General features: G+C 39.4%; 1 protein-coding gene across 1 annotated transcript in view; it reads right to left on the reverse strand.

The window, feature by feature from the left end:
* Positions 1-12,907, reverse strand: part of Ranbp17 (RAN binding protein 17) — a 296,032-nt gene that overhangs the window by 65,514 nt on the left and 217,611 nt on the right. Inside the window, exons 19-20 of the mRNA XM_027938663.2 lie at positions 10,413-10,516; positions 4,624-4,712 (exon numbers count right to left, since the gene is read on the reverse strand). Of these exons, the coding sequence (XP_027794464.2) occupies positions 4,624-4,712; positions 10,413-10,516 (193 nt within the window). The remainder of the gene's footprint in view (positions 1-4,623; positions 4,713-10,412; positions 10,517-12,907) is intronic.

Raw genomic sequence — 12,907 nt, forward strand, 5'->3', positions numbered from 1 at the left:
CTAAACAGAAACAGCCGGCCACTTAGTTCATTTAAAGGTTCTCCAGGAAGATGCAAACACCTGGACCTTTGTTCATGAAGGCAACTGTGCTGCTGGGAGCCCCTCCTCTCGGTCCAGCAAATGCCTGTCCATTCTCTGAAGCTACCTGAATTCTCCCAGGAAGCCTCCCTATTTGGGAGCCTCCAAACCAATAATCTCTTCCTTGCCTGTGTTTACCTGGCCTGTTGCAGGTTTTCTGTTTTAGGGAGGGTGGTGGTATTGGGGATTGAACCCAGAGGTGCTTCACCATGGGACAACATCCCCGTTCTTCTTATTTTTTTAAGACAGGGTTTAACTAAGTTGCTTAGGAACTTGCTGAGGCTGACCTCAAATTTACAATCCTCCTGCCTTAACCTCTAGAGCTGCTAGGATTACAGGTGAGCACCACTACGTCTGGCTTGTGGCATGCATCTTTATCTTAACACACGGATGAATAACTGTTCATTCCTTTTTGTGTCTACTAGACTGTGAGCTTCTGAAGAGCATCATTCTCCCTTATGCCTGGCACAAAACACAGTCAAAACATGCCTGCTCTGTGAATTTTCAGGCTTACTTTCTTGCCAGTTTCTATCTGTCCAACATCATATCGCCAACTGCTTTCTTCATGACTTATTCTTCTGCTCGGCATAGTCCTAGCTGCTCTGGGAGGTTGAGGCCAGAGGACTGCTTGAAACCAGGAGTTCAAGAACCAGCCTGGGCAATAATATAAAACAGAAAAAGAAATATAGTTCTAATTTTTATTTTTTTGGTACGAGGATTGAATCCAGGGACACTTAACTACTGAGCCACATTGTTTTGTTTTGAGACAGGGTATTGCTAAGTTGCTTAGAATTTCACTAAGTTGCTGAGGCTGGTTTTGAACTTGCACTCCTCCTGACTCAGCCTCCTAAGCTGCTTTGGTTATAGGTGCACACCACCACACCTGGCTATAGTTCTGATTTTGTTGGTCAATCAAAACCTATTCCTATGGAATAAGGATCTACATTCTATAGCTTGGTATTCAAGGGACCCAGACAATCTGTTTCCAAGCATGAAGTAAGTGTTATCTACAATAAAACATCTTCTTTGTTGCTTCCTTTCTACTCCTGGGATGAGGCTAACTGAAAATCGGTCTCTTCCCATTTCCCTATAGACCAGTCCTATGTATTTGGTACGATTCAGGGCCAAGTCTTCAGGTTTACAAAGGCATTCCTGACCCCCAGCTAAACACCATCAATTTCCTATTAGTATTTTGTTATGTCACTGACCACTTTCTACGTGTTAGTACAAGTCATTTATGTAGATAGTGGAGTCTGCTGAGCTAAAGCTCATTTGGGGGTAGGATTTGGGTCTAAGTAATCTCTACCCCTCATGAGGCCTAGTGCACTGGACCAAGAAAGCCCAATGTGTTAACTATTTAAGTGAACCAGGGGGATTTTCTCATCTCATTCTGTTATTAGGAAAGGAAATAGATAGTGGTGGACAGTGTGTCTTTTGTGACAGAAACTGTACCAGAACTTTTACATAATCACAGAATCACAACACTTTTCATAACAGAACTGCAAGATGGCTATTAACAGTCCTGTTCTATGGAGATGAAAACTATGATATGGGGACACCAGGTAATTCACTCACGACCCACAGGCTTCCAAGAGGTGAAACCAGGACTGGGATCTAATACTGTCTTATTGTGAGGTCTATGCTCTTCTGCATTTCGCCTTGTTTTGTCTGTCTTTGCATGATATGCTTATGCACGTTAATAAACAGCACTGAAGGCCTGACTGGATATCAGTGAGTTCAAAGAGCACGACAATTAAGACCGAGTGTGAGGAAACAGCATCATACGCATTCCTTCCCCCGCCCCCTACAATTCCTCTGGATTTTTGATGCTTCAGTCTAAGGACAGCCTGGGACAAGTTTAAACACAGTTATTAAATGCACTTCAAGGGAAGGAGTCTCCTTATTGTTGCATTCTCACTATGAGGCAAAGAAGTACACCAGTCGGTCTCTTCAGTTCTCTAGTTGTGGAAACAATTTATCAAGATGGTTGCTGCTCACTTTCAGGCAATTTAGTTTTGGAGGGACAGAGTGATAAGCAATGTAGTTTGTAGCAGTTAATGCAGTCAGTGTTTGTAGAAATGTTTTTGAATTAAATAGCTAACCACTAAAATAGCATTTTATCAAATAATTGTCATAAATAAAATGCATTTTGACTTTAAGATGACATGTGCTCTTATAGGAATGTTTCTTCTGCATGCTAAGGATTGTATAACATATTAAAGAATACACATTTATGGGGATAAAAGGCAAATAAACTTCCCCAGCAGTAATGTGGGAATCATCACTGACGGTTTGACATATCAATATTTCAGGAAGAATAAATGACTTTCATATCCATGTTTTTTTTTTATCATATACTTATTCATTTTTGCATTACTGAATACTTTGGAAAGAATCTGTACTTTATCACCTGAAACTGCTTAAAGTGTTTCGAAATATTTTAATAAAGCCTTTTGAATTATCAAATAATGTAACTTTTAAACAAATTTTACTATTATTATAAATATTTGCTCTTCATCCCTTGCCCAAAGGAAAACTATAAATCTTGTCTCAACTGAATGAACACCATTTATCATATTCATTTCGTTGTCAATACAATTATGAAAAGCCTTTGGCCTTTTCCCAAGGAAGCTGATTTGCCACAGAAACTCAATTATTATAAGCAAGGCCAGTACCAAACCACTGCATTTGGCAATCTAACACAGACTCCTGCATAACTGACACTTCGCCCTCCGCCCCTGACCCTAATAACGTCAACATCTATGGTCAAATGGAGGAGACAATGGTTTCTAGCTCAAAATGAACAGTAAGTCCTAAGATTTTCCATTTGCTATATTCTGCCATCTGCTGGACAAAAGTTTCATTTCAGCTAGGTGTGGAAAGAAAGGAGTTAAGAAATGGAGAACTAATTTGATCCTTTGGTACTGGGTGTGGGGGGTGGTTCTTGACCTCAAATGTTAGCTAAAACTGCTGAAGAGAGGTAAAATGCCAACTGCTGAGCTTCAAGAGAACTATCGATACCAGAGTGCCCAGACTGGACTTGGGTAATTTTCAATATAAATGAAAAGTTTTGACTTTGAGAGCTGATGTTTCTGTTTGAAGAAACAGAAAGGGTATGTAGGTCAGTGAAGTTTGACCTTTAAAATCAGAGGACTTATACCTTTCCATGTTAGAACTTACAATCTCCACACATGTACGTTATATGCTTAGGTAAATGACATATCTGATTCTCCAGAGACATGGAAAAATCTTACCTCTAAACCTTTCCTGAGCACATAAATCTGAGAAGTAGTGTAGGGGCTGTGGCTGTGGCTCAGTGGTAGTGCACTTGCCTGGCATGTATGAGGCACTGGGTTTGATTCTCAGCACCACATATAAATATATAAAGGTATATCAACAACCAAAAAAAAATTTAAAAAAATACGAGTGTATACTAAAATTAGTGTTTAAATATTTGATAACGTACAGAGTTCTCTTGAACATGCCCATCTCCCCTGCTGGTTATGCTTTTGGCCTTAACTATGACACGGCAGTTGATGAGAGCCTTTAGAAGTTTCTTTTGCAATTTATGAAGGAAAGAAAGGGTAAGAAAGGTTTGACCTTTCAAAGCAAATCAAAGTGTGACTTAAGAAGCTGCTTAGCTTTAAACTAGAATTTTTTCTCATGTGCTCTGAAGATTACAAGTTTAAAAGGAATGAAGCCATTACTTACACTTACTCTAGAAGTTGTCACTTCCTATTAGGATCAAAGATGATTTGTACCCACTGTTAAAATGTTGATAACTATTTATGACTAGTGATTATATATGCCAGACATTTCAGAAAAAGCATTACATATTTTAATGGTCACAGTAAGCCTCGACACTGCATAATCCCCTGTTTTTAGATGATGAAACTAGGTCTTGAAGAGAAATGACTTGGCCAGGTTCACACAGTCAAGGAGGGGCTGGATTTGCAGCCTTGTCCATCTGGCACCAAAGCCTGTGCTCTGCCTCCTTGCACGTGATGGGCACTTCTATGGGAGACTTCTTCCCTGTCTGTACTGAACCTTAGCCATGGCAAATTCAAATTTTACCCCAAATGACAAATCCTGACTACTGACTTCCTTCTCTTTTCATGTCCATTAAAATTTTCTTCGGGATGAAGAACTGTGGCGTGATGAATTAAGGCCTGTCAGCCTTGCTCGTTGAGATGAGTAGATATTCAAATCTGCTCAACAATGACCAATGGCAGGATCCCCTGATCCCAAGTCAAGATGCCAGTCAGGTTTTCCCTGTACCCCCAACATAAACAATCACAGGGGGAAGCGATTTTTAAGTTGTCAATATTTAATGGCACCAAAAAATTGACCTCTCTGAGTTGGGTCTCCGAACGCTGTGCTCAGTTATCTGCACACTGCCACTGTGCTGTAATTTTTAGCTGATTACACATTAGTTCATTTAGCTTTGTTTCCTCTTCCCTACTGTGCCATACTATTAAACGAAAGCGAGGGGCCTGGCATCCCTCTGTGCACAGAGCTGGTATTGTCACAGTGTAATAAGGATACATCCAGTCAAACAGCATGGTGTAGCTGGTCTTTGTGTTCAGTGCAAAGGCAATCCCTCGAAGATCTCTTGCCAGCCCGATCAACATACGCTGTCAGTGGGAAAGAGACACAGTAATTGATTTTCACGTTAGTGCAGAGCAGATGGAGTAATAATCAGGCAATAATGACCACATATCTGATTTTGATTCATTAGCTAAAATGTCTCGTTCAGGTCCCTTTCTATAGAAAACCATAGACTCTTTAAACAAACAGATCATCAATCTGCTAACCAGTTCTACTTTGCTTCTTATAAACTGAGCTACGTCACAATTCTAGAAGCTTAGAGTCATTTAGATTCTTAACATATTTTGTTTGGATACTGCCAAATTTGGGGATGCGGGGAGTGACCAAGATTGATTATTTCACAAAACTGATATGTACAGGGTCTAGACATTATTTAATAATAGCAACTCTTAACACTGGCCTGCATAAAATCATTCTCACTATACAATTTAGAGTCTACCCTGGAAACGTACTGATATTTAAAGATTCCTAAAAAATGTTTAATAACTTAGGACAAAATAAAACTGGCTAAGTGACCTACTGGTACTATGACACAACCAGAATGGCAGTCACAGACCTCAAGTAAGGAAGAGCTTTACAGTCAATGTCATGAGACTTTTAAATCCTAGGTTCACTTAATTCTTAATTGCTAGTCAATTTATCTGTCTCAGATTTCTCATCTATAAGAGGGGCAAACAATGCCTCTAACAAACTCTGAGGAATAATCTTGTAAAATGCCTCAGCAAGAGTGTGAAACACAGCAAATGGTCCTCAGTATTCAGTTTTATAGGGGGAGTAAAAAAAAAAAAGAGAAAAAAAAAAGTAAAAAAGGAGAAGAAAGAAAGACCTTCTCTTGAATAAAAGAGATCTGACTTGTATCCTGGACTCTTAATTAAGCTGTCCTTAGGATGATGCTTGGGAAGAGAAAAAGAAACCCATGAACAGATGCTAGAATGTCAGAACAAAGAGCACAAATAAACATAATTGCAGAACAAGGGGGTGGGATAATTGAGATATGCAATCGTGACTTCTGAAGATACTGTTTCAGGAAAAAACGGCCAGAAAATGGCCTCTAAACTTTTCTTTTTATCAGATTTCTCTTTTTCTTCATACTCTGATAATAAATGAGACTCATGTTCAGGAAGGAGTTAAAATGATCATTAAGGAGGCAGTAGATCCCAACTGTCATCTGAAGGACTGAAGAGCACTTCAAGGGAGCAAGTGACAGTTCAACTGTCACAAGTCTCTGGCATCTCCTCCTGCCCCCTACTCTTCCTAAGAGCTGACTCAACATACCTGGATGTTGTCCATAAGAACATGCACTTTCTACTGTCCAACGGTGTATGGAAGGCCCAAGTTCTGAAGCGGAAAAATACTGTGCCTTGAAGGCAATGACCTGCTCCTTTTCTCTTCATCCCCCATCCTGTTTTTCTGCACCTGACTGGCCTCCTTGTAGGTGCTGTGCACGACCCACTGCTGCTTTTCAGCATTCTGCTGGGATGCAGCCTTTCTTCACCCCTGGAACTGTTCCGCTCTCTGTCTCGGCTCTGCACATTTCTGACAGCCTCCAGAACAGAGCGCATCTTCTAAGAAGCCTTCTTGGAACAGTTCTGTTCCGGCTGCGGTATGTGCAGTCCAGGGATTCTCTGTGGGCCTCTGCCACCGTCAAGTTGGCCATTTTGCTGTTTTTACTACATACACTTATACATTACAGGCTACACTTACAAAAAGCTTCCACTGACATACAAAAGACCCACCACTCAACTCTAAATTAGTTACCAAGAACCATGAATCCTGCTTTCTTTATACCTAAGTACAAAGAGCTTTAATATTTTAAACTATCATCATTTTATAAAAATGGTTAATTTTTATCATATTTTTCTTAAAAGATGCCAAGTTAACAGAAGTACTCTAATTAACTCAAAACCATAGGTTTTTTTTTTAAATGCACTGGCCATGAAATGGTATCAATGTTTCATTTTAGAAAATGTTGCTACAGAACAGAGGAAGCATATAATAACTACATGTAAGTTTTAAATAGATTTAACTGAGCAGGAAAGTACAGTATTAAAGTTAATAAGAAATAGATTTCTTAGAGTCAAACAGTACCTTTTATCTCTAAGCAGCACAGAGTGCTGTAAGAGTCTACACAGCTAAACAATACTAAAAGGGTATTTTCTCCCTAGCTCTGGAATGAGATAGGGAAGAGTTAACTAGGAGCTCAATTCTGGGCTACGGAAGAATTGGAGAGTGAGGGGTCATCTGGTTGAAATTTAGGGGAAGAGGAACCACAACTTACCATCTCATTTAAAACAGGACAAAGAGGTCCATTTTAAAAGTTGCCTTTCTCCTGTGGCTGGTCATCACTAAGACTGATCTGTGAAGCGAGAGGCTTCTGCATTTCTAGTGAGGCAGTGTGTGAAGCGGGGCAAGCCTGGCGATCTAACCCTATGGCTTCCTTTTTCAATAGCTCAAGAGAAACCGCTGAGCGCTTCAGTCCACTGCATGGTGAACGGTTGTCTGTGTGCCAAGCGTGAGACGGATGGGCTGGGAAACAGCTGAACCGCGGCTCCTTCCACCCTGACCCCCAAAACAGGGTTTCTAATGGAAAGTCTGACAGACCCTTTACTGTAGTGGCACTACTGGGGGCAGCTATAATATTATCCTCATAATTCTACCATATAATAACAACAAAGAAAAGGAAGGTGAAGGGTCATTGTGCTTTGTCTTTAGAATTAAGATGGCTGTCTTCATCCTTACAGCACACTCTTAATTCTGGAGACACATCTTAATAACCTCTAAATAGTTCCAACAAAAGAGCCGTGTCAGAGGAACGAGCAGGCCCCAAGGTGTTTCAACTGGAGTGTTTTCATCTGCCTTTATTGCTCTATCCCTCTCCAGAATTAAGGCAATAACCTGTGATAAATTATTCAGGAACTGCTACAGGGATCAAAGCAAAATCATTCTGTTAAAGTGCTGTTTGCAACATTTGGCACTTAGTGCGAAAACTTTTAATGTGCGCATGCTGAAAATCAAGGATTTTAAATAATTTAACATTGTGGAGTTTTTACGAAGGGACTAAAGATAGCAGGTTTCTATTTAACTGCTCCTCTACCTCTGCGAAGTTTTCATTCATTTTCCTTAAAACTGATGACGTCATGGCCAAATCAAAAATGATGCGTGAATCTGGGAAGTAATAGACTTGAGTTGGTTCTAAGATAGGGAAAGTTACAGGGGAAAAATGGCATTTTGGGGGATAATACTCCAGGGCCAGGGTTTGTTACAGTATTTCCCCCTTTACTTTGGAGAGAAGAAACTCAAGACAAAAATTCAATGTTCTCTTCAATTTTATTAGGACTAAGTAGGAAAACAAAACTATAAATTTAAGAGTTTTCTAGCATTTTCTTTCCTCACAACGATATTTCAATTTGGCAACACAGGTCCTTAATGTTTAAGTTTATCCCGGAATCTACATTTGCAAAATATCTATAAATAGGGAGTTAGAAAATCCTGGTAAGGGTTGCAAATTAAATGAATTTGGCAGTCCTGAGGCATTTTCATAGAGATATTTTAACAGCATCACCTCCTGTGGATTGGAATACTAAATGCTTTATTGAAGAACAAAACAGAACTGTTTTTATCTCTAGTACTTGCAAAATGAAGTACCTGAAAGCACTTTTGCATGTATTATTTATTCATCATGATAGAAAAATAGCCTTAACCTAATAAATTACATTTAAAAGCATTTAGTGCAAAAGTTTTGTTTATGATAAAGCAACAGATTTAGTTCTTTATCGGTGGCTTAAAGCACCAAGTTTCTTTATACAAATTAGACAGATGGTGCTTACAGTAGAATTTACTAAAGGTCTGTCACAACAAATGCAGCCAAGCTGCATATTTAATCACTGCAGAATCTTGTCTACCTGCAGCTGCCAACTGCTAATCCAATTTCCCTGATAAATGTGGCAAGAGACACGATCAGCAATAAAGAGCATCTAACTCCATTTTCCTGCAGGGCGTCTTTTGATGAACATTTAGGACGGAAGCACGGAGTGCACTGTGTGGCCTTGGTTCGTGGCAGCTGCATGCATTCTGAGGCACAGTTCTCAGGTTACTCACTTAATTCTGCCACTATCATTACGTTGCTATTGATCTCAGTAGCTGTTGCCTACACAGCATTACTCTAGATGAAGCTGAATCAGGCAGTTATCATGCATCAAACTTGCTCAAAAGCCTGGAGATTTCCCCTTAATTACTTGTGATTTTATTTGCAAATACCGTTAAAGTGTAATCAAGCAGTCACTTTCCAGGGTCGTTAAGAACTTGCTGGTTTAGGGATATATCACTGGAACTCCATTAAAAATGACTCTAGGAAGATGGTTTCTATCAAACTAGATGGAATTACATCAAACCAGGCTTCAAACATAATGAAATCTTCAAATGAGACAAATATAATTTTTATAAAGATGGTGTTTTTGAGCCTCACTGCCTCTTTTTGATAAAGGGCAGCAATGACCACCTTAAAGCTTCAAGGACTTTGTTGGTCAGTAAAGATATTTGGAAGACATCTAAAAAATACAGTTAAATACAGTGGAAACTGAAAAAAGAATTTCAGCAAAAATATAAGAAAATCTGTAATTTTTTTGGTATTAAAATTTTATAACTATGACAGCTTGATAAGCATTTATTTAAAAAACTCCATTTAAAATTAAAAGGTACATACAGCATTTGGCTAATTATTTTTTGGCAGGAGAATTATACATATAGCATCAAAGGCCACTGTTTTTTTTATTTGACCTGTTAATTTTGTGTGTGTGTGAAGAGGAGCCATCATGCAAAAGGTGGTGAATATTCCAATGCATTTCAAATAATAAAATATGACTCAGCCTCAGCAATGAAGGTGCTTATATTCTCCAGAGTGCACTTATTAGTTTTTTAAAAATAATAATCAGTGTCAATCTATTTAATATAGACTTGCTACATTATAATTTCAAGAGATACTATTTCTATTTACAGAGCTGTGCTTCCCATCCCCCACGTTAAAATATGGGGCTGTTTTGTCACAAACAGCTTGCTACACTTAAGGATTTTACTAATAAAACATAATGTTGTCTTAGATATTATGACTGTTGCCACAGCTGAACTGACTTGTCAAATCAATCCTAATATGGCTCCCACAGGCACATAAAAACCTTATTTAGCTATCAGTTATCCTAATCACTTTGTTCAGTTTAAGAATGCAATACTTCAAGACCAGCTCCTATTTATACATATATGCCTAGCCATTTAATAAAGTCTTGATTTATATAAATTCTGGTTTAAAAAAATATTTAGAGATGTAATGTTTTAGCATGTGTGTATTTGTGCATTTCTCCATATGGGTAAGTTGAAATGTAAAGTGCAGAGTAGATGAAGGCATCGAGATGTTTAAAGTGGTGTGTGGACCCAGGAGAAATGTTCTATTAAAGAGAGTAACTGCCATAAGAGACAAGTCTGCGCCATCCAATCCTGAACAGACCGTCCAAAACCATTCACTGAACTCAGAGTCCATTTTTATAAAAAACTAAAAAAAGTCTTACACGAAAAGTATGATCCAAAGACACTTGCATTTGGGAACACTGACCCATGCATACAGATGCAGGTCTGAGGAGCATAGAGCACATAGATAGATACGCAAGCCCCTTTCTGGATCCAGATATTCTAGAAAGGTCAGAATTGTCTTTCTTCACGTTGAGAAATAAACTCACCTTTACATCTTCTTGTTTGAAGTTGTTGTTGAATATCTGTAATACTGTTTCAAAAGAGACTGTGAGAGGCAGCATGAAATTCTCAAATTCATCCTCATCTTCGCCTATTAGAGAAACAAAAGGGTCACCATGGTTTAAAATGCAGGCTATTGTACATTAGCCTCACACTGAGTGCTCCACTCAGGCTTAGAAATGTTCCCGAGAAGAGGTCAGCCTGCATTCACATCCATGCCACATTTTGTGCTTTGGCTCATTGAATATTCTGGTGTTTTGCCTTCTCTTTTGCACCAAATGAAATAGCAACATTACTTACTATCTATTTTTTTTTTTTTTTACTGGCTCTTTATTGGATTGAACAGACTCATGCCCCAGGCATTTCAGCTCTTTAGCTTCTGGGGCCCCCAGAGCTTCCCTGATGCTTCAAGGAAGGCCTCAGAGACAAGGGTCTTTTCTCCCCCTTCTTTTTGGGTGCCAAGGCCCTACAGGGCTCATAGACTCAGATGCCCAGATAGATAGCTCTAAGTTATTATTCTTTTTTATTTATGTGCTTTTAAAAATTTAATTTATTAAATAGATGGTGGGGGAAATTTTAATCTGCCAAAAAAGGATGGGGCCCCTTGGGGATCATTGTGGATTTTAAATACATGCATCGAGGGCACACATCTTCTTACACTAAGCTTCCTTTACATAAAGACAAGAGGAAAAAGAGAGATTTCCTATTAATTTTTCACTTCAAAGGTAGACTGTAGTTTTCTCAAGGATTCTGCCAAAACAGAATCTTTACTTCACCCATGGATATGCACAAGTAATAATTTATATAGTTTCTTTTCAAAAACAGTTTCTTCTAAATGAGACTGAGTTCCCTCATTTGTCCCAGGCCACAGTGAACCACAAGCCCCACTTTACTAGTGAAGAAACAGGCAGAGAGAGAGGTGAGTGTCTTGTTAGGGAGAATGACATAGCTGGGGGTGGACATATGGCCCGGGCTTTCCGCAGGTGATGGTGTAGGAGAGGATGGACCTGGGGCATGAGTGAGGATCCAAGATCTTAGACAAGACCAGTGATCCTCACTACGGTGCTTGATCAAGACCACGAACATCACCTGGGGACTTGTTAGGAGCCAATTTCCAGATTCCATCCCAGATCAGTAGTTTTGTTCTAACAAGCTTTCCAGGTGATTCAGATGCCTGCAACATTTGAGCAATACTACTCTCCACATTATTTTACAGGCAAGGAAACTGTCAAGGCCACAAACACAAGTGATCCATGGCAGGATCCTTTGACTCTTTAGAAGTGGCTCATCTAAATGACCCGATCTTTTAGGACTTCTCTCTTCCCTTCAACTTTACATACTTTGTTTCATGAGTCCAACAGAACCAGGCACTGAGCTTTCCTATGAGGTGTCAACAGGCCAAGAAGTCTTCCCTAATGTGTTGTTCTGAACAGGTATCAAGGTAGACCACATGAAAATCCCTGCTCTGTCAACTGGCTCTGTGGCCAAGTGAGAGACCTCTTAGGTAAAATGTCCTCTATCCAGTGGTGATGACATTAGATCTATATGGAAGCTGTTCTTATTTGTCAAGGCCTACATCAAGTGACAGCTTCTCAATGTCCAAGTTAAGCTCTACCCAGTACCTTTGCAAGAACTCCCCCTTCTTCTTTTGGATTTCCGTGGCATTTGGCCTCTTCTCCCCCACCCCCACATTTTTGATTGGTGCATACAGTTGTGATAATGATGGGATCTGTTGTTATGTATTTATACATGCACACAATCTAACAACATAATTTGGCCAATATCACTCTCCAGTACTCCCCCCCCCACACACCTCCCACCCTTTGGTCCCTTTCCTTTACTGATTTCCCTTTGATTTTTAGGACATCCATCCCTACCTTTCCTTTGTTTTCCCCCCTCTAGTTTCTGCATATGAAAGAAAACATATGACCCCTCACCTTCTGAGTTTTAACTTATTTTGCTTAACATGATGGTTCTAGTTCCACCCATTTTCCCATGAATGCCATAATTTCATTTTTCTTGACGACTAAATAAAATTCCACTGTGTATATATACATCACATTTTCTTTATCCATTTATCTGAAGATGAACACCTTGGAAAAATAAAAACTTTTTTGGAGAAGCTTTCCCAAGGAAAGCTCACATTCTCTGCTTAAATTTTCAAGGCCCTGGGCATGCTGAGCACATACTCTACCTCAAGCTGACTCTTTATTATAGCACAGAGTTCCTTGATTTCCGAGCATTTAAGAATATATCTAATACCACCTACACTGTAATGTCACCTCCATTATACTGTCACCATTTGATCAGGGTTCCTAAGGGGATTAAGGAAGTTAAAATTTATGGGCAGGGGGTGCAGCTCAGAGGTAGAGGCTTGCCTAGCATGCATGAGGCCTCAGCTTTGATCTCCAACCACCTCATTCACACCAAGATAAAATCTGTGCGTATATATGTAAGTTATCACTATCAGCCTACCTGGATA

Source organism: Marmota flaviventris, chromosome 5 (genome assembly GCF_047511675.1).
Source record: "Marmota flaviventris isolate mMarFla1 chromosome 5, mMarFla1.hap1, whole genome shotgun sequence".
Taxonomy (NCBI): Eukaryota; Metazoa; Chordata; class Mammalia; order Rodentia; family Sciuridae; genus Marmota; species Marmota flaviventris.